Source organism: Strigops habroptila, chromosome 2 (assembly GCF_004027225.2).
Source record: "Strigops habroptila isolate Jane chromosome 2, bStrHab1.2.pri, whole genome shotgun sequence".
NCBI classification, from domain to species: domain Eukaryota; kingdom Metazoa; phylum Chordata; class Aves; order Psittaciformes; family Psittacidae; genus Strigops; species Strigops habroptila.
In genome coordinates, this window is record NC_044278.2 from 28,198,469 (window position 1) to 28,221,069 (window position 22,601).

The 22,601-nt window shown below is 44.6% G+C and overlaps 1 protein-coding gene across 2 annotated transcripts in view; it reads left to right on the plus strand.

Annotated features, from left to right (window-relative positions):
- Nucleotides 1–7,799, plus strand: part of HUNK (hormonally up-regulated Neu-associated kinase) — a 57,706-nt gene extending 49,907 nt beyond the window's left edge. Inside the window, exons 9-10 of one of the 2 annotated variants that reach the window (XM_030477256.1) lie at nucleotides 2,077–2,257; nucleotides 4,653–7,799. In XM_030477256.1, coding sequence (XP_030333116.1) covers nucleotides 2,077–2,257; nucleotides 4,653–5,299 — 828 coding nt within the window. In that variant the 3' untranslated portion in view covers nucleotides 5,300–7,799. The remainder of the gene's footprint in view (nucleotides 1–2,076; nucleotides 2,258–4,652) is intronic. The other variant, XM_030477257.1, reaches the window with a different exon arrangement.
- Nucleotides 7,800–22,601: the final 14,802 nt, after the last annotated feature.

Below are 22,601 nucleotides of genomic sequence, written 5' to 3' on the forward strand. Positions count from 1 at the left end.
GTACCTTTAAAAAAAGATACTCAGTAGAGCCCAGTCTCTGCTGAACTTGGCAGCACAATTTCAGAGCCTTGAGAGGAAAAATAATGTATTGAGCTCAAAATTAACTGTACAGCTCCCACTGATTCTTATTTGTTGCAGGTTGTTATTCGCACAGATTTATTATTATTATTGCTATTGTTATTACTTCATCATCATCAGTATGTGACTGTGCTTGCCAAGATAGTGCCTGGGATTGATGAGATGTTGTGTCGTTCCAAGCTCAGCATGGGCAGGAAGGAATAAATGCTCGGTGCCAGAAGTGTTTACAGCCTCTAAAGGCAACGGGAAAGGCATCAGGTGGAAGAAGAGGTATCACACAAGCAAAGTGATGATGGCTCCATAATGTGTTGGTTTGTTTCTATGAAAGGGTTGGCCAGCTTTAGCTAGCTAAAGGGAAAAAAAATGGAGGAGGTTGGGGTGGATGGAGAGAAGGCTGGGGACAAGAAACATGTGCACAAAGGGAGACTGAGGTGAAGACCTCCCAGCGGTTTCTGGTTCTTGCTCTTCCAAGAACCTAACCACTTCTATAATAAAACTAAAAACTCTAGTTCGTGATTCACTGAAACTTTTCCTCCTGACTCCATAACTTCTGAAAAATCAAAGAATAATGAGCCCAGCGGTGCCCAGACACCATCTGTGCAGGGAGCTGGAATTGTGTCTGGGCTGGGAATGAACATAACGAGTGCAGTCCAGTTATTTTCCTCTTAGGTGTCTTAATATGTTTCCAGGGCTGTTTAGTGTTCCAAGAGAACCCAAGCTGTCTTCTGCTTCTTTCTTTTTTTTCCCTTTCTCATATATAATGCACATTACTTTGCATCTGAGGGTTTTTGTGGACTTCATGTCAATGAACTTTCAAAGGAAAATCATCAGGAGAGCCAGCCCTTCGGCAGTGCATAATTATCAGACAAAATACAGGCACGTAACTGGGTGAAGGAACTTTCTTGCGTGTTTAAAAAAAGACTTGTACTTACACTGACTTTTTAATAAGACACAGCAAAACATGTTGCTTAAATGAGAATCACAGCCACAGAAACAACCCCAAAGTCACTAGACCAGAAGCCCCACTTCTTTGAGGTTGCCATCTCAAACCAGACGATACAGCTTTGTTCCAGAAAGGCAGGAGATCCTTGAAGCCTTTGAGGTGTAGCACAACAAATCGTAGCACACCTTTGAGGTGTAGCACCCACAAATTTGGTGCTTGGTTTTTTTTCATGAAATAAGACTTCTGGCTCCCCCTGAAATCAGTGGCAAGTAAAGAGTGTTATACAGCTTGTAGAATCTAGAGATTCATGTTGAAAGAAGATACAATGAATTTTCACTGTAAAATAGTGCTTTGAAAACTCCATTTCTCTTCAGAGTACCACTCCCAGGTTTTGTCTTAACTCTGTCATTGTTGGAGATCACACCTATCTTTCAGCATGTATGTGCTTGCAATCCCCCTTCAGTTGCCTGTCACGAGGAGTTAGAGTTCAGTGGAGGGTTGTGTCAGTAATTTTCTTCCCCTCCATGTCTTCTGCAGTTGCAGAGATGCTGTAAAAGTAAGGGCTTTTTCCTCCGGATCTTGTTTGGACAGGAGATAAATGACTCAAAGAGTTTAAACTTCTTTAAAGCTTTGCAGCTTGCCTTTTCAAATGCCACAGGACATGCAATAAAGAGAAATCAAAGACTTCTTTTCAGTGCTTAAATAGAGAGGCATATTTCAGGTATGGAGGAGCACAAACCTGTATCTGCTTAAACAGTGAGGGCTTCTAGGACTAATGGCCTCTGAAAACAAAGCTTTCCTTTTCCTTTAATTTTCCAAAGCCAACTTTCACACTGAATGAATGTCAGAGCAGATGGAAGCCATGAAATCATGTCAAACAGATCAGAGGAAAATAAGACATGCAAGACTGAGGTTTTTTGAGTAGCCAGGATAAGTTCCTTGTAAATGTATAGTTTTTAATTCGACTTTGGTAAGTGGTACGCTTATAAGTCTGGGGGTCATTTAAACTTTCCTTAAGTAAACCAAATTGTTCTTGTTTGTTTTATAACTTAAAGGACAAAAAACTCAAAGAACAAGAAAAGAAAGGGGAGATTCTTCACCGTCAGCTCCCAAAGAAAACTGAGAAAAGTCCAGTTTCATATAGACAGCCTTCTTCCTGTCTTATCTCACAGATACAGAACACCAAGGCTCTGCTGAAGGACCGGAAAGTCACCAAGGCTGGAGGTCCAGAGAAAGGTCAGTGGGATAAATACCAGTGGTGTGTTCTTGTGCGCATGTGCATGTGTGGGCATGTGCAGTATTAATGAGAGTGTCTTGTGTGTTGTGTTTTTGTTAGTAAATAGTTGTGGGCTTGCATTAGCTGTCTGCTTTGGAGGTGGTATGTGAATGTAGTCAATGTAATGTACTGTATGTATGTAGTATAATGTAGTATGTATGTATGTAATCTAGTCAAACATTGAACGAAACATCCCAAGGAAATGCTGAACCATGACGATGTTCAGCAATCATGAATCCTCACTTTTACTTCTCTTTTTATTTGATAGAATTCCCACAGTGTTTTAAAAAAGCTTTCTTTTCCTATTTATACGTATTTATGCAAAATCATCTGCATTTCACACTGGTGCTTTCAAAGCATCAACACCCACCCCAGATCACTGACAAACCGAAGCTGGTAGACAAGCTTCTTCCTACTGGAGAATGTGTTTTACTAAGAAGGGACTAAGGGGCAGCATAGGCAGAAATCCCTGCCCCTGAGGAGAGTGCTGGTAACAGTGGCATCCCTGGGAGAAGCAGTAGGCAGCAGCTGACAGTGGAAGGAGGGAAAAGAGGCAGCTGAGAGGAAATGCAGGTGGGACTGCCAACCCCAGCAAATTTCAGGCAGCAAAAGGAGGGGGGAAAGCATTAGCAGGGAAAGGAGAAGACGAGACAGCTAGAGGAGAGCAGAGCATTAATCATGCAGGGTAGGAGGCAGCCTGGGAAGGATGGGTGAGAGCTGCTCGCAAAAGGAGGTGGAAGAGACCAGTGGAGGAAAAGGGGAGTCAGCAGGGAAAATGGGGTGTCGATGGTGCACATGTGGATGGGAGACATTGAGGAGCAGGAAGGTGATGTAGCCAGCTGTTAAATGAAAGAACTAAATGAGGGGAGGTTACTACACAGCAGCATGGGGAAAAGCAGCAATACAAAACATTTCCTGTGGTGTCAGGGGGTTATTAAGAGTGGTGGATTATTGTAGTTTCATGCTCTTTCTCATGACTTGATAATTTATCATTTGATGCTTTCTACCTGAAAAAAATGTCAAAATGATGTTTGTCTGGAAGTATGGGCACCGCTGCTGCAAGGTAGCAGTAGTTAGAGAGCTGGTCAGAAATGGGATATACTTTTTTGTGAAAAATGTAAAAAAACATTTTAAAAATGCTCATTTTGTTCAGATTGTTGTTCCTTTTGGGAGGGGGTCCCGGGGGAAGTAAGCCTAGTTTATTTTTATTTTTTAGGTGTCTCCCTGCTTTTTTGAACTGAAACCTGAAAATGATTCAGATTTCAGCAAAAGCATTTCTCTGCTTATGGAAACTGTGTTTTGACACTTCTTAAATCAAATAATTTTGACCAGTTTTAGAAAGAAACTAGTCAGATTAAACCTGGTCTGCTTTTCCTAGACAACTCTCAATGCAGGTGATTTCATCCCATACATTCATTCAGGTCTCAACCCCTGCCGAGACCATCCCTTTCAAAAGAAATACATGTGAGATTTGTGGATGTGACCTGAGGGCTCACAGTCTTAAACTATTTTATATCCCTTTTAGATGGTTTGAGACCAAGGGAACTTGTGGACAGTGATTAACTGCCAGTCCACTATTCTTCCAATTAGGGGGAACCTAGCAAAGCAGGCTCCTTGGAGAGCTTTCCATAAAAGCAGCAAAATGTGTTTTCTTGAGATTAGCTAGTGCCAGCATCCTGTAGAAACCGAGCAGATCTTCTCCACGTGCTGTTTTGTTTTACTGGGCCGAATCCTGCAAAGATTGTCCATTTATATTTGGTCCTTGTTCAAGGAAGATTCTTGCTGAAGTAGATGCAGCAAATCTGTTCCAACTGTAACAGCCTGAATTTGGCCAGTGCAGCTACTCCATATTTACATGTGTGAAACCAAGAACAGATTTTGTTCCAAAATGCAAGGAGAGACATTAGGAATTAACTCAGTGTTGTCCCCTGTGTCTCTAAGTTTGTCAGTGAATACAGTATGCAGACCCAGTAAAAACCATGCAGAGTTGTGCTAAGAAAGGAGAAACGTGACATTTCTCAGACATGGCCTTAGAGGATATAATTAATACAAACAGCTGAAGACATCTGTGGTTTTCTATTTCATGCCCTTGTCTTACTCAGTTTAAGCACTGTGCCTGCCTTTGAGGAAAGTGGCAGATAAATTACCCATGAAACAACAACGTAAGAATCAAATGAGAATCGGGGAATTAGGTTCTGAGTATATCCCTAAGACCATTTGTTTTAGTTAGTGCATTTGTCACACTCTTCTCAAATTTGTTAAAGGTGATGTTGGACGCTGTCTGCCGTAAGGCAGAGAAGGCAGTGCTATTAAATGCAATCTGCTCTTCTGGTTCCTTTTCTGATTGCTTTGCAGACTCTAGTGGTGGGGTAAGCCCTTTCCATGAACCTCCGGCAACCAAGACGGGCTGTGTCACTTCCAGCTCCCTGGAGTACCTTGAAGTCCAGCAGCCGCCCCCCAGAACCCCTCGGCTCCTCAAGAGGCAGGAGTCTCCACAGCAGGAGCCATCCCGGATCGGGGGCCGGGCAAAGGACTCCCCTCTCATCCTGAATATCGTGCACTCCTTCGAGTCGGTTGACAGAGAGGACCAAATAGACCAGGTTTCCCCTTCTCATCAGTACAGGATTTTAGGCTCACCAATGAATTTCCCTTACAAAAGCTCAAGTGAAAGGACACTGTCCCCACTTTTTCAGCCAGGGAGTACGTCCCCTGTCCACCCCACCCAAGTCTCTTTCACATATGAAGAAAAAGCATATCCAGTGAAGGAAGAAGCAGTGTCCCCTACTCAGCTGGTTTCCAACAACCCCTTGGGCAGCCCTAACTGTGTTAAAAGCAGAGGCAGGTTCCCCATGATGGGGATTGGACAGATGCTGCGGAAAAGGAACCAGACGATGCAGTCGGTGAGTGACAAACCGCTGGAAGCGAGGATGCCTCAGCTGCAGCAGATGAGCCCCACACAGATTTCCTTCAATGCAGCAGATGCTGTCAGTGGCCAGTGTTAGTCTGACATACTGGGATTTGCACTCCTGTTCTCTGGGACCTAACCTTTTTTACTTTTAACAAGAAGGGAAAGCCACAGGCATGTTACTGTCACTGTGTAATACACCACAGTGGTTCAACGTGGAAAATCAGAGTTCTGCTTGTAAGGAAGGCATTGTCCTACATTTTAAATCTGAAAGAAAAGGGCTCTGCTTGTGCTGGTAAGAAATACTAGCATTTGGCATCTGACTGTACAGTAAAACATGTCTTGAAAGAGCTACGTGAATGTGTATTTTCACTGCTCTCATCTGGTGTTGCAATAAGGTTGATTGGAAGAACAGCGAGCATTAATAGTTTGATTCATCAAGGTAATCTGCGTGGTGCCATGAGTGCCAGTCCCATCCAGGATCTGTGGTAAGACTGTCCATGTTCCATTTGCCTGTGCTACACAGTATGTGGTACAACTAGGCATTGTTCACATGCCTAAGCAAGCGGAAAAACTCAAGGTATTATGTCCAAAGTCAACTTGCTAACAAACCCTGCCAAGAAGACGAAGTTGGTAAAGTTTGAGTAAAGACACGAATGATCTAAACGTTCAGAAAAAATGGGAGTTTTGGAAGTCAAAGCAGATTTTACTGTTAATTACCTAAAGTAGCTAATAGTGGATTTTTATTTTTTTTTTCCTAAAGAAAATGATGATTTAATGATGTCACTCAGAAGAAACATGATTATTTAAATCCAAGTTTCATCACATGGAAACTCACCGCACTAGAGGCCTTTCATATGATGGGTCTGCAAGCGGATACTTCAAACAGTAATCCAGATTGCAACACACTGTGTTTAAACAATCCAGTCACCTCCAATTTTTGCATCCGTACTAGTTCCATGGTGCACCTACGTTAGCCCCTGTTACAGCAGGGCAGCATTGGACACACCTGAAGGCTTTTCTGAGAGACTGCAGTGAACTAAAAAGACTGATAGAGGACATACGAACTTGTACCAATACCATTTTATACTGCAAGGTTGGTAATGCAGTGGTTACCAAAAAATCAGTATTGTTATGAGCGGTGAAGATTAACTTTCTAAAAGACACCATCTTTGCATACTGGTCTTGTTTTTCTAAGTAAATGATACATCTGAGAGGTTGGCAACATTTTTTTGTTCTGTTTTTGTCTTAAAACCATTTCCTATAAATTAGAAGGTTTAGCCAAAGACTACTCCTTTGTTTTGTCTGTGCTGCGCTTGTGTATGTGTTTGTGTGTACAGGACATCTCAACAAAGCTTGTTCCAATCTGATTTCCAAGTGAGCAGCTCTGGCCTGCTTATGCCCCACTGCTGCCCACCCACTTAACGTCATTTCAAAACCCAGGCAGCAGAGCTGTTGTCTTCTTGGAGTTGGAAGATGGGGATTTTGCGTTGAGACCATAGGTAGGAATCCAAACCCTATTTTCATCAATATTTTTGCAAACAATTTTGTGGCCCCATTGGTTTGAAGTCTGTGCATATCTTGAGAGTTACCCCTGTTTGAGAAGCTTTCCTTCCAGTTTAATGGGAAATATACACAGAGACTGGGGGAGGAGGGTCAGCAGAGGCGGGGAGAAGGTGCCAAGCAGAGCCCATAGCTGAGTGCGTGTTCCCAATTCTCAGCATAGCACAGGCCTTACCCCAGAATCTGTAATAAAGAAATTGGACATTAATCCAAATACTGACAGAACAGGTGATAACTGGGCTATTCAGTATTTTGAATGCTTGCTGGGAAAACCAGCAGAGCAGAATGCCCAGAGAGCCCTTCTGTGAATGCTCTGTAGGTGGGCCCTTCACCTCAGCACTGAAACCCACCCGTCAGTTTAGTACGGGTGAGCCCATATGCGTCTTGTACTCTTCGTTATAGTGAGGAGACCCATCTCTGGGGTACTTAAGCTATCTGTAAAACAATATACATAAAAGTCCCAATATGATAAGACAGCCCTGAAATAATTTTACTCGTTTTCAGATTGAAAGATGTCACCTTTTCTTTGTCCAGAGCACCTGTGCATCCCAAGGGTACATTTTAGCTCTTCCTTGTGTTTAAAAACGTCAAAGCATTTTCTTTTTCTTCATGCTAAGAATGTGTTTGTGCTTCAAAGCTAGCAAGCAGGGACCACTGAAATCCTGTCTTTCGTGTGCGTCGGACTTGCATACCTGAACAGATGGCAGATACTGACTTGAATTACAAACTCAGGTTTATTTGGAACCCAATAAAAGGTTGGGGCAGGCAGGAAAGAGACATGTATTTTTTGTGAAAACCCAGTAAATATGTGTAAGAATCAGAATGAAAACAGAAATGTTGAATCTTTTATTATATTTATAGAGAATATATGAGTACTACACTGCTAAAACATAACCGTGTATACAGCTTAGAGAGTAGCTATGTACAGTCAAACTGCAGTGACCATAGAAGGGACTGAAATACAGTAGTGGAAATTCCAGGGGAAAAAGTTGTATTTGTTATCATTATTAAATATATGTACTTTTTGAACAAGATTGCCATGGACTGCTGACTTTGTTTGCCAGGTCACTGTGTATCAAGGATAATCTGAGTACAAAAACAAACAGCAAGATGATGAGGTAAGAAAGAGGATTACCAGCACCTTTACCTTCACCCATCAAAGACTATCCCTTTAAATCAGGCTGCTGACTTGCCTATAAACCCTGGGTGAGCTAAAAGGCTCAAGGGTGGGATTTCCCTTGCTTAATATTAGCCCTCTGCAAGTTGTGCATCTAGTCTCTGGTCATTATCCAAGCTCTGTTGGTCACCAGTGGAGGCTGATAGGTATCTCCAGTTCTTTCCACCTTAAAACAGAGGTCCCAAACGATGGGAATAAATTGCTCCTCAGTAACGCATAGCTGTATCTGGGTACGAGGGAGCAAATACGGTCAGCCAGTTCAGATGAGAACCCAGCTTTTAGACAACCATAGGAAGTCAGTCTGATATAAACAAAAGCATTTGCTGATCAATTTTCTGAACCTCTGGATTTAATGTTTTCAAGTTGTAGGGACTAGTCCTACCTTTGCTAAGCTTAGCACAGCCATGCAAACTGGTGATCAGCCTTGCAGCGTCAGTTGGAGTATTTCTGTTGTTGATTCCACAATTCTTTTAAGTACTGTTTCTTCCTCCTCCTACCTTTGTACAAATCTGTTTCCTAGAAGAACTGATCCAAAGACTTCCAAAGTCAGCTGAGGTCTTCTTCTGGCGTTTGCAGTAGGCTTGGCACTAAGCCTGTCATGAACCTTCGACAGATCTGAAAATATGCCTTATGCTTCAGGTTATGCATTGGGGAAAAGAGCACTGCTGAGGTTTGGATACAAGATGGAAGCACCGTGGCTTTATGGGGTCTTTCTGAGGTGCTGTTTACGTGCAGAACCCAATGGACTCAATGGAGCAGCTGTGAAGCACTGAAAGAGGGTTTTGCAAACTGATCACTGCACAGCAATTCAGGATTCATAGTGATAGGAGTGATTTCGTTCAGGCTCTTCTGCTTGGAAAAAGAGGTGTCAAATTTATTCAGCAAGACACCACCAATCAGCATCTATTGCTAAACGTGTTGTGCTTCTCCTGTAAATGGGCTGATAAATATTAAAATTCCCAAGTATTGAGGTGCACAAATCCTGAAAGTAAGTAACGGCTACTATCATACTTTTGCGCTTGACATCTCTTGATCTTTGCAACAAAATCCATTAGCTCATAGGTGCAAAAAGGCTTGGTCAGGTTTGTGGGAGACTTTTAAGTCTCTGGGGCACCAGTAGGATGGTTTGTCAGCGACTCCCCAGAGACAGCCCCCACAAATCTGCTCAGGCCAGCAATGTGGCTAATATATGGAAGAAGGGAATGGAGGGGGAGGAAAGACCCGGTGGTCACAACAGCTTTGCTGTACTTCTGCTGGGGAGGCTATATCAGTGGCAGAGCATGAGGCTGGTGAGTAAACTCTTGGTGTGTTGCTGGGTCTAGGGCTGCTGCTTGTGGTAAGGGAGTTTTAGGGTGGCACAGATACACCCCCTCCACAGTTGGTGGGAGGAAAACGTCCAGCCCAAGATTGTCCCTTTATTTGATCATTTGTAATAAGGCTTTAAATTACTGTTTGAAACACCCTACGGTGTGTAAGGGCCTTGCTTATCAAGAAGTAAGCAGAAATGTCAGCAACTATTGCTATGTCTGCATGCAATAGTTTGTATTTTGCCTGCTTCTTCCCTGCTATTTTAATACTCAGAGATCACAAATGGTCGATTTGCTTTTTTGTTTCCCCTTCCACATAGCTTCTCTGGAGCATAACAAAGCTGATGGGTACATCACTTGGGCCTGTTTTTCCTATTAAAAAGTTACAGCTCTGTGGACTGAGAGCTACAAATCACTCGCATGCAGAAATCCAGCCGTGTGGCCAATTTATGAATAGGTGTGACTCCTATGGCCTTTCAGCAAGCTCTCTGTGTCCTGGTTGTGTGACTTGTTTGCATTGGAGGCAGTCTCAATCAGGAATAGCGTGGGGAAATATCGGGAGAGGGTTCAACTTCATGTCATCGCTTCTGAGTGAAAGAAATGTGCTCCCTCAAAAGTGAGTGAGTGTCTTACTTGCATCAAGAGAGGTTTTCCATCGAGAGCTGCTTAAGAATTGATTCCTAAGCCGTGTACATTGGCATGTGTTTCCTGGGGCATGTTTGCATTGCCTGTAATTGTCATTCACAAAGATGGCTTGCAGATGTAGGCAGGGAGAGGAAAAGCGAAATCATTTTGAGTCTTTTCAATGTTTAATATCAAAAGAAGACTGTACTATGATGCTTTCTGTTGTTGAGGTACAGGCAATTAGCTGTTGTTAGAAACAAGGAGTGTCAGGATAGACCCTACAGTAGGATTTGGAGTTCACCTTACCATCTCTGCTGTCTGCCTGCTTATGCCAGGGCACTGAAAAACCCGAGAAAGAAGAAATAAGAGATTTATTGATTAAGGGTGAGGTGCTAAACTTGTTTTAAAATTTTGGTTAATACCTAAAAACAGGACTACTGCATTTTTGAGATATAGATTGTAATAAAATATATTCATTAATGTATATAAATGTATAAATGTACCCTTATAAATGTAAAAATCCCTCAATTCCTTATATCTCTTACAACTAGAAAAGACAGACTCAATCTAAAACAAAGAAAGGCCACCAGAGGCTTTATTTCAAAATAGCTTCCCTCTTTTTGTTTCACAGAAGGAAACAGAAATACTGTCCTGTGGTTATAGCATAGGGATGGCTGTTAGATAAAAGGAGGATTTTTTCCTCCCATCTCTACCTGCTGCCAGACAGTTTGATTCTGACTTGCCCAAGTGTGGACTTGGACCCATGTTTCCTGTGCACCCCACTGAGCTGATCTGTTTCCTCTACGTGGTCACCAGTCCTCATCAAAATCTGTGAAAAGTTAAGATTTCAGAGACCTCCTTTGGTTGAAAGCAGCCAGAAGGGCTCAGGCATTATTCGGGAGGTGGATGGATGGATGGATGGATGGATGGATGGATGGATGGATGGATGGATGGATGGACGGACAGATCTGGGATCCATGACAGAAATACTTCTTTCACCCCATGTCAAGCTGAGTGTTATTGCAGGGGCTACCCAACACGTACTGATACGCGTGGGGCATTTACCCCAGAAATTACTTGGGCACTAGTGCAGCAAAGCTCCTGTCCATGTGCCAGGGTATCAGGCAGGCCTGAAACTGAGATTGCTCAGTCTACTATGCTGGCACATAAGCCACTGGAAATTACAGGGCAGTTTGGTGTGTGTTTCCAGTCCTGACTATTAAAACACTGTTTTAATGCAGCTTAAAATGTCTCTGTCACCTCTGAGCACAGGGCTTGAGGTGGGAATACAGATTTGCAATTGCCAGGTTCACGGGTTCTTGCAGCTTCTGTCTTTGAGCAGCTCTCTTGAGTACAAACCCTTCCCCAGAAAGCCTTCAAAGGGTCTGCAGGTGGCCTTTGTGCCAGGAAGTGGTCTGTCCATCCCTCTGAGAGCTACCCACATTGGACCAGACCATAAGTCTTTGAGAAACAACAGTGGGCAGATTTTTGACAGGAGGCTGGGTTGTTTTAGCAGCTCAGTTCCCCAGTGACCCTACCCTGAAGACCCTGGCACCACAGGATCAAGGGATTTTTCGGGGCACTTGGCAGAACCTCCCCCCTCAATGGCTAAGTGAGAGCTGGGGGTGGGCTATGGAACTGTTGAAGGTTTTGAAGAATGAGACAAGTTTCTGATGTGATCTTGCTGCATGGGATCAGCACCCAGTGACATTTTTGGGAAGCCCTCCCAAGCAGCACCCACAGGCATTGGAGCATATCCTACAGGAGGAGACCATCACACTTTGGGAGTGGAGAAATGGAAAGCCACCCTCAAAGGTGATGTGGAGCAGAAGTCCCCACAGAGATCATGTCTGTAAAACTGGGAGGATCTTCTGCCCTAACATTTTAATCAGGACACTTGCTGTAACTCCCCAGCAGAAGCTCCTCTCTCATGTTTATTGACTATCACTTTCCAAAGAGCAGTTAAGTAAAATGAATGTGCAACACAATTTTAGAGGGGTAAAAAAATCCCATTTTCACAGCACAGCTTCTGAATGGAGAAGTTAGCTATCTCAACAGAAAGTGTCTTAAATCAATGCTTAACTCTCCAGTCCCTGCAGAGGCTACCAATTTGTGACAGTTTAGGGATTAATTAGATTTTACTTTGAACCCCAGGGCTATAGATAAAAATTTCAGGCTTTTTACTTATGGGTTTAAGGCCTACCTTCTTACCAACCATGCACAATGCAAACCTTCTTATTTAGTTGCTTAGGCACATGGCAAAATTGCAAGCTACAAAACTGGCCTTTATTTATGAAAACAATAGAGTAGTGGGTATTGCAGCCAATATTTTAATGCACACAGCTGTTTTGTCAAGCACCTCTGAAGAGGAGGGATGGGAAGGAGAATAAGCCTCCATCCTGCCATGCAGCAGGCAGTTGCTGCAGGAGAACATGGCCTCCGCTCGTGGTTATGAGCAGCAACAGCACGGCAGAAACCATCTCAGCCAAGATGGACGTGTTTTGCTTTCTGTGAGAGTCAACACACTAATTATTAACTCAGACAAATGACAGCAGAGGGCAGGCAGAGGGAAGACAAGGAGTAGACGAGGAGCAGCTCTCCCACGGCTGGAACTTCGTAAAACCAAGGTTGTGGCTGAACTATCCATCCCTTTCTTCTCAAGCACACCACCCTCCTCCAGCTCTGCTGACCTGTTTCTGCCCTCTCCCACTCTGGGGCCGGTTTTCCAGCTCTTCACAAAGAGCGACTTCAGGAGCTGACCCAGCTGAAAAATAATTAACTTATTTGCTGGGTGGTTCTCAGCTCCCCCGAGCCCACACATTCTCTTGCATTGGGGAGGGGACGGGAGCACAGAGGTGGGGTGGGGGTGCCTGGCACCCGACCAGTCAGGGCAGCCCCTGTGACCAGTCCAGGGTCCTGCAGAACTGCATCCTCAGGTGCTCTGCTCCCAGGCTCATAAACAGGAATCAAGGCTTGTTTCTTCATTTAGACGTGAAGGCAGATTTCACATGTGAAAGACCACCGATCTGCATGTGCTGGCTTCAGCAATGGGTCTGCCTCAGCTTTTGTAGCAAAACTTACTTAGTTTTTCACCTCTATTGCCTCAGAGGCAGGAGAATCTCTGTTTCTCCTGCATAGGGGAAGGGAGACATGGCAAGCTTGTGCAAAAGTGTCATTGCAGTTGCCAGGAATGGGGCCATGCTCCATCAGAGAGTGGTGAGAACTGTGACAGGTCACTGACACTTCTGGCCTGAATCTCTCACAAGCAAATCTGAATGTTTTTAATCTGCTATTAAACTTTTTGCAGCCTCCAGACTCTGCCAGAGGCAACACTACAGCTAGGCTAGATGGCTGGGAGCAAAGCCCCAGGTGAAAAGACATTGATGCTTGGGCAGTGAAAGTGTTTAGGAATATAAATCCGCCAAAACAATGTGTCCTGAGTGACGCTCTGCAGCTAAAAGAATTTCATGTGCAGAAGTAAGGCTACTTACAGTTTAACTATTTTTTCCTCATAATGAAGCAGTGCCACCTCAAAAAAGAAATGTTTTAAAAATGAGTAGAAAGTGCAGAGAAATGGAGAAAACCACAGAGGGTTTGCTGACTGCAGCATTGAAGAAAGACAATTCCTGTCTCACCAGTGGCTCTTACTGTCACAGACCTCTGTTAGACCAGTTTTGCTGAGTGCATAACTTCTTTATTTTCAAGGAACATTTAACAGGGCAAAGCCCCATGGTCTTCTGGGACTACCACAACACCCGCGACATATGGTCCAAGTCTGAGAACATGGATTTAGACAAAATGAGAATGCATCTGGTGCTTTTCCCAAAACTGAAACTAGTTCTAACCTTTCCCCATCCTGAGCCTGGAAAATAGCTGGAACTGATGCTTTTAAAAGCATGCCTTATCCTTTCCAGCAGCTGTGTTTGGGGTTTCTCTGCTGAACCAGGAAATCTTTCAGTACTTGCTCCATAACGCTCAGTAAAGCTGGAGTATCCCCATTGCAGTTTCGGGGGCTGGTGCAACATCTGAAGGGCAGCCAGAGAGCTGAAATGGAGGGTTCCTGCCAGGCAGGGCTGCCTGCAGACTGACTAGCCCAGGCAGAGCAGTGCAGAACTGCTTGAAGTCTCATGTAGATGCATCTATCCCTAAGGCCTTAGGTGCCTCTGGATGCAAGCAGGAGAAGGTGGGCTTCACAGCATCTCGTTTGGGATATATTCAATACACCTTGTAGCCAAAACTGCACTGTGGCACTATGGACAGGTATTTCAGTGTCCTATCAAGAAACCACTGGGAAAGGGAAAGGAGGCAATTATTCAGGGTGTACATCAGCCGTCTTTACTGTACATCTACAGTAATGGAACTGTGGTGAAGCAGAGCCCCAGAATAGGGCCAGTTGTCTTGTGCAGTATGAGGACAATATATTGCCACATCCCAAGAGCCCCTTTCACAGCATTTAATTTAAATATTTCATCCATAGATGCATCTGGATGTGACCCCTCTGTCTTTCCCTAGCACTGGGTGAGGATATGAGCCTTCAGCTGCACTGGGAGTTTCATGTAGAGCTGCGCTGATGGTTTTGCATCAGCAGCACCTTGTTAAAAAATGCTTGCCTTGCTATCCTGGGGTGCTTCTGGTTGCAGTTATTCATCACTGCTGTCTCACAGAGTGCCTGTCAGGCTTTAGATTCAGCTCCTCCAAGGCTGCTGAAATGCTCGGTGCATTTGATGAATAAATCCATGCAGCTGTTAGCCACGGTTGTCATTCCCCTTCTCCTGCAAGTCTGATGTCACCCAGACTTGCTGAGGGGGCAGGGATGGGACAAGGCTGCCTGTGCGAATTCAGCAAGGAGCTGCCAGCACTTTAGTGCAGTTTCTCTCTGATCTGGCAATCCAGGGATGCTCCAAATTTTCTTTTTCTCAGAACTGTGCTCTCTTTTCCAAATGGAAAGGGTGACATATTTAGGTCTGCTCTCCAGAAGGAGGCTTTAAACTACCTACAGCTGAGTGCAGTCCCCTAGTTTGCCTGTGCCGAGGCATCAGGAAAGGACTCACATGCTCAAGGTACGTGCTAGGAGCCTCAGCTCCAAGATTCGTTCATACAGGGCTTGGCAGAGCAGCACCTGAGCACCGCACTGCTCCTGCCTTCGGCGAGAGGTAGAGTGACGAGAAATGCTTCTCCAGTCCCTGAGTGAGGAGCTGGGCTGGCAGATGCCCTGGGGCTGTGATTAGAGCATTTAACACACTTCCTGTATCTGTAAGTGACAGCAAAATGCTCCCTTCTCCATCCCCAGCCCAGGTTTATACTGGGTTGTGGTTTTGCATTTCAGATTGTGTGCCAGGACCAAGGAGGACATGCTGCTCCCTAGGGGCTGCACACCCAGACATGCCCTAGCTGTCAAAAGGTGCAGTTTCAGTCACCAGGTTTTGTGCTCCCCGGCTGTTACGGGTCTCTGGCCTCTGGTTCAGATACAACTGAGAGCCCTGACCTGAGGTCTGCCTGCACACAGCCCCACAGACCTACACCGGGACGTTGTGTACCTGCAGCTCCCACTGATTCCTCTGCTTCTGAGCCAACTCCCTGAGTGAGCCGTTGCAAGACTTTATATGCAGTGCAGAGTTTTCCATGAGGTTAAAACCCTCCATTAGCATGAAAAGGGAGCATGGGAGACCCTTCAAACAAGTAAGAATCCGAATCTGACCGTTCCCCTGATGAATGAGCCCCGATGCCCGCTACCTCCACCAGTGACAGGGGCCTGACCCATGTCATATGGATTCTTCTGATCCAGGAAAGCCCACCTAAGGACCTGGCCTGCATACTTACCTGTTAGCTGGAAGGGAAAAGTCTCCCTTTGCCTTCAGGCATTGCACACCAGCATGAAAAAAATACTCTTTCCCCAGAGCCGCACAGCACCTGCTGGTTAGTGCTCAGCTGAAACACTAAGCCCAAACTGGTGAGTTTGCAACTGTCTCCATAGTGATTAATTGTACCTTCACAGACAGGGCATCATGACTTGGCAGGGGAAATTGGATGCTGAAGCAGAAAGCCTCCTTGCTTGTAATAAACCTGGGAGAGAAATATTTGATTCAGCTGACCTGCTGCTCTGTTACTGCTGTTGCTCCTGAGCCTCTCCAGGTCTGAGGAAGGTGCTGAAGCAACAGCACAGGGCTGAGGTAGAGATAGAGAATTCTCCCTGTAACCCAAATGAGTGATTTCATGGGAGATGAGACTTCCCTGCCTACCACACCTGATTCAAATGCATAAGTGATGAGAAGTCATAGGCTGACAGCTCCAGAGGGTGAAAATCCTCATGGTGTTCACTGATGTGTGTGCTGAATGTTCCATCCAGGAAATGGGGATGTGATGTTCATCTGAGCCCACTTGCTGCCTGTTCTGTGGGATACTTGGGCGAACTTCTTATGAGAATGATTTAAGGATGGTCAAACATTATGGGGAAGAAAGGATGTCATAAAACAAATATCCTCCGCTGTCTCTGTATTTGCAGACGCATTCTGGGAGAGCCTCACATCTGTGTACTCTGGAAACTTCTCTTTCCAGCCCATCCTTTTCTCTGAATATTTTCTGCTTCTCAAATTGTGGTTGCCAAAAGAGCAGCTTGCGTGGACAGTGCCATCTTCAGGGAGCCCTGTCTCATCGTTATTCCATTACCTGCAATCCTCTTTGAATGAAGACACCAAATCCTTAGCTCACAGACAGATTACAAAACCAATTAGTTACCTGTGCATCCAATGTTAGGATAGGATTATATAGCAATTATAGAAGATCAGACTCAGCCTATTTAAAAGGATGCTGACATCTTGGAAACAATTTTTACAAGCATTTTACACTGAGCATCCTCACCTCAAATCCTTTCAGGCATGTTAAATGAAAACTTAAAAGTCAGATTCTTAAAACCATTGTGGTTTGTATTTTGCATTTAGGTGATTATGGACAAGAAAGGCAAAGTGCTGGCAATTACCCTTGTCATTCTCAGTCTCAAGTGCCAGGCAGCACCATGGTGACAGCTCTGCTTAGCCCAGGTACTGACCTGGAAATATGATATAGCTGTGCAGTTTTTTTCATCTTTGAAAGAGAAATAATTGATGCATTGGAGCGACTGCTGTCCTTCAGAGTTGTATAGAGCTACTGACTATGCAGTAGTTTTTAAGAACTAGTAATATAAACTGAGTGTTACAGTCATGAATTCATGCATTTTTAGTATACATGAATATTATTGTACATGAATATATCACAAGTGGGTGTCTATTACTTGATTCACATGCAAGGTAAGTGGGAGCAGGCAGGCTTGCAATGGTATTAGTTATTTTCTTCTCCCTCAGTGTGTACGTCTGCCTTCCCCAGTCATTTCTGCATTGTTGGCCAGGCTCAGCTGCAGTTCACAGGGATGCAGCAGTCGCATAAATCACACTGTTCCTTGAAGTTTCATGGAAATACACAGGGAGGTACAAAAGGGAGCCATTGCTTGTCTCCCCACAGAGGATGGGCTGCAGGTTGCACTCACAAACACAGAAGCCAGAGTACCTGTTCAGGATGTAGTTGCTGAGACCACTACAGTCAAGGGAAAGCTTCAGTCAAAGCCTCTATGCGCTCCACAGACCCAAGCCATGGGACTGATTTCCAGTGGGAGGCTTGGCTTAATTAAGCCCCCTGCTCATACAACTACTCGTTGTCATGCAGTGATACCTCCCTCCCTCCCCCTTTAAAATGCAAGCAGCTACTTTCAACTGGCTATTAGGTTTGTCATCTCAATCCTTCTCAAATCCCCAGCAACCACCAAGGCCTTTTCTTTTCTTTTTTTTTAATTCAGGTTCTAAAACTCCTGTGCACAACATCTCCACATTTCTCCCTAGTCTATGTCTATTGTATAAGCTATTCCCTGGGGACCAAGTAGCTGTGAGGCTATAAATGCGTGCTAGGGAGGAGTATTTTTCCAGTGAGGGAGAGCCATGCTTCTGACAGCCATGGAAAGGGAGCTAAGGTCAAATCTAACTAATGTTAAATCTAGCTAATCTCTGTCGCTCATCAGGCCAGTAGCCCAGATGAATGCGCTGATGCTGACTAGCACAGGCTGCAGAAGGCATTCATAACTCCTGCACTGAGGCACTCCTGCACTGCACTGAGCTCATTAAATTAGGCAGTGAAGCTGCCTTCCCAGTCAATGGAGAGAGGCAGGCTTCTGCTCTGAGTCAGCGGTGGAGGAGCATGACTGAATGATCTGCATTTGCCCGGGGAAGGAGCCAGGCTGTCTATGCTGGCTGAGGAAGGCGGCTGAGTAGCTCTGTGTATATCGTACTTCTGGTAAAATCTGCTTCTTTAGCAATGTCAAGTCAAGTGCACCCAGGCTCCCATTCAATGGGCCTGGTCTCCTGCAGCTTTATTCCTCCTTTATTCCTCGACGTGCTGCTGCATAAGCAGTACAAAAATAGCCCATCTTCCAGCAAGGAGGCTTTTCAAAGCTGCTATTCTCGAACAGAGGACAATGGGAAGGGGCAGAGGGAAGAAGTTTTTGTTTATTCCACATTTATTTGTCTTCTGGTGTTTTGTTGTTGTTTTGGGGTTGGGTTTTTTTTCTCACTTCTTTGAGAACAGAGAAAGGGGAGAAGGCTGCCAGGGCTCAGAAGAGCTGCTATGAGCAGCAACCTATAGAGAAGCTGAAGTTGGGGAAACGGATCCTGACAACCAATGTAATTTCTTTTCACACATGAGACCAAAGCACCTTTAAGAAAGAAACATCCCCCCTCCAAAAAAAAAACAAACCACCTCACTCAAAAGAACAAATGCTATGGAAAAAGCAATGGTCCTAACGGAGTTTTCTCTAAAAGGAAACGTAATGATGATGGATGCATCAGCTCCATAAGCGAACATCTGTGCTCCTCCTGATAGGCATCTTCTGAGGCAGAAAGGGTGGGTTTCTCCCACAGCACTGGCGCCCAGAAACATCTGAAATCCAGACTCCCTCCTGTCCCTTCCCTTAGAAAGGAGCTGCATATGCATTGAATGCCAGCAACCACTCTGCCTTACAGCAACAACCAAAGGGAACAGCATGGGGTTTACTGGGCAATAAACATCCCGCTGGCACATTATCCTCCTGTGAAGTGTCAGACTGATGACCTGGGAACAGTGCTGTTTTATAGCAGTCATTCCCAATGAGAGAAGGCAAATCTACCAGATCTCTCACCCCCAAAGGGCAGCGGGATACCAGTCCTTGAAGTATCTTGTAGTACAAGCAGAACTGGTGCACCTTCACGTTTTAGGCTAGAGGATCATCCTCCTTCAAATCAGAGAGATGGGCACTTTAAAAAAAGAGACAGAAAGTAGGAAAATAAGTAAAAGTGGTTTTAGCCCAAATCCCCAGCTGAAGGAAATCAGTGATGCCTCACTGAACTCAGTGGAGGTAAGGTAACTTATAGCTCACCACAGTCATGAACTGACAGATCTGATCTTGGATTCAGGTTCTGACCCAGAGTCAAGCACTGGAGATTTTGGTTGTGTTTGTTTGGTTGAGTTTTTTTAAACTGCTTCCCTTCAGTAGTGACATAAAAATCAGCTACACAGATAACAAGTATTAGGAATATTATTATTCTTGGATAAGGAAGTACAATGCTTTTTCTATCCTTGTCTTTCCCTTTGATGCTCTCTCCAATTCGTTGCTGATGCTAATGATTTTGCTGGTTTAGGTTGGTCTGTGTACTACCTAAGGGTGGAAGGACTGCTCCTATCAGACGTCTAAAGGCATCACAGGACTTGGCAGGACTCCTGATCTCTAGTGGCTGGTGTTATTTACGTAGGAGTGTCTTTTTCCTGATGCTTGGAAAGTCTGTGAAAATGGTTGCTTCTGCAAAATCTCAGAAAGTTTCCTGATTTCCATTTTTTCCCCTGTAATTTGTGGGAATCTGATAAATAACTGTATTTTGAAGGTTACATAAAGTTTATGCTTCACTTTTAAAGTTCAAGACTTCTGCTGGTGTGCCTTAGCTAAACCAAGCAAATATTGCTTGTTGTGTCAGCCGATGGTGATACTCTCTCACCACTCACATGTATGGTAGGGCCCAGGAAGGGGTAAAAGTGGGGGTGAAAGTGGACAGGGGGAACTTGGGAAGTAGCAGCTGTGCTTGTCTTTCGCAGGCAACATGAAGGGAAGAAGAGCAGTAACAGGCTGTAAAATGTCTCCAAATGAAAAGTGGACCACTAGAGAGCCAAAATTCAAGAAAAATACATGGACAACTTGAGCAGGGAAAGTTGCTGCTCTGTTGCTAGGTGATAGATCCGTTATCATGCTAATGACAATGAAGGATGATACTGGTACCAATAAAACATCTTTCATCTCAGAATTACCAAGGGTTCTCCAGACAGCAAGGCTGTATTATTCCCATTTACCAGAGGCACAGAGAGAGATGAATTGATTTGCCAAAGGTCACCCAAAGCAGCACTGACAGATTTCAGAATAAGAAATTGTCCTATTTTAGTTCTATTAGGCCAAGAACTGCCATAAAATCTTTCTTCACAATCAATACCTCCTCCCTCCCTTCATCAATCACCCCCATGCCCCTCTGTCCTGAGGGGACATCCTCCTGTCTTGTTTGTATTTCTCGTCCTGTTTAGATTACAAGATTTTCTGTCCTCAGAGCATAGCTTACCAGGGATTGTGAAGGGCAGAGCAAATGCATGGGCCAAGCTATTCTGTTTTGGGCTGTGTGAGCAAGAAGAAAGTATGGAGCCCAGCTACAGCATAGCAGGTGCAGTACAGGATGGGACTGCACTAAGAGCACCACGGTGGCCCTGGGTGAGCTGTAATCTTGGACTGCAGCTCCTTCCTCAACAGCCTGGAGCACAGGCTCCTTGAGCCCCTAGTCTGGTACGATCTCTCCTTGCAATGCATTGGTATCTGCTGGTGGCAGGTCTGGTATCTGCCAAGCTCTTGAGCTGCCCCATGAAGAGGATTGCTTTTGCTTGAGATAGGGTGAGAAGTCGTACGCTCCTGGCACTTTCCTGTCCTCCCGGGAACAGAAACGTGACAGGCCTGAAAGCTTCATGTAAGATCATAGAATCACAGAATGGTTTGGGTTGGAAGGGACCTTAAAGCTCATCTAGTTCCAACCCCCTGCCACACCTCCCACTAGACCAGGTTGCTCAAAGCCCCATCCAACCAGGCCTTGAACAATGCCAGGGATGGCGCAGCCACAGCTTCTCTGGGCAACTTGTTCTAGTGCCTCACAACCCTTACAATAGAGAACTTCTTCCTTATATCTAGTCTAATTTTACCCCCTTTCAGTTTAAAGCCATTACCCCTTGTTCAATCACTACTCGCTCTTATAAAAAGATAGTACTAGCTCACTGGTCCTTGCTTGCTGACTTATGACAATAAATTGTACCAAGCACCCATTTCTCCCAGATACTCTGACCAGGAAAAATCCAAGGTGCTCCTCACTGACAGCAGCTGTGTGTCTTCAGGGCAAAGGGCTTCTAGGTTGTCCCCCATGACTTCGTGTTAGATACTTACCTGCACCACAGCCCACGAAATGCCAAGAAGCAGTGTGAAGAGAAATGCAAATGTTCCTCAACCCACTGAATAACAGCTCTCCCTGACAATCTGCATGGCTCTTCCCAATACGGGGGCTCCTCAGGCATGAATCAGTAAAGGCATGAGTCAGGCATAATTTTTCCTGTCATTGTTTCCTGCTAGAGATCATGAGGAAACACAAGCGATCCTAAATTCTAGCGCTTGTAGGAAAATAGCATTTCTGATTTCCACTTGAAAAACAGTTTCCCTGATGAGGAGGAGCAGCCTGCAATTTCTTGATGAGCTGATGTAGTCTAGTGAGGACAGCAGGGTGGGAACGCAGCAGGAATGCCTACATGAGAGGTTTTACTCTGAGTCATCATCCCCCCCGGGGGTCTGGGCTGGATGTATATCCCACCAGGTGTTTCCTACAGTGCTTCCAAAGACACAAACCTGGCAGTTCCCGCTATCTTTAAGAGGAGTACTGGGCCCCTCATAGGCACGAAAACTGGGCTTTTACAATCTTTATTTCCTTTTCTTTATGTGTAAAATGGGGATGCATCTCATTTATGTCTGACTGTCATTGTGAAAATTTAGCTAGTCTTTCTACAATACAACAGAGACACAAACTGCGTTTGCAGTAGGTGCTGAGAGTTTTAATGACTCTTCTCTCCTGTTTTTCCTACTTCTCAGAGTCTTGGCAGGTTTCCTCAGTCTCATGTATTTCAGCCCAGGAGGACACAGCCCTTACATAGCTGAAATACAGGAGCCATACAGCACCTTTGTGGGTTTTGTTCAAATCCGGTAAAAAACCAAGGCAATTTAAAACAGGGCATGCCTGTAAAATAGATCCTACTGGACTGCTACATCCTCCTAATTGATGTAAGGCTGCCACTGACTAGCTAAGAAGTCTGCATTAGCCTCAGTCCAGCAAAACATGTTACAGACATGAATTTAAGGTTACCATGTGCTTTATTGGATTGGGATTGTTTGACTTTTCTATTGGGGAAAAAAACAAAACCAAGAACAAGAATGCAAAAATGTGAACTGGCACTTTTTAAGGTAAATTTTAGGTAAAATTTGGGGATATTAGGAGCAGTGGAGTGGGGTAAAGCCGGGTAAAGCCAGCTAAAGAAAACCCTACTGACAGCCTTACGGCATTTTACAGTGTAAGAACTGCTCTTAGACTTCATTTTATGTTTGAGCCTGG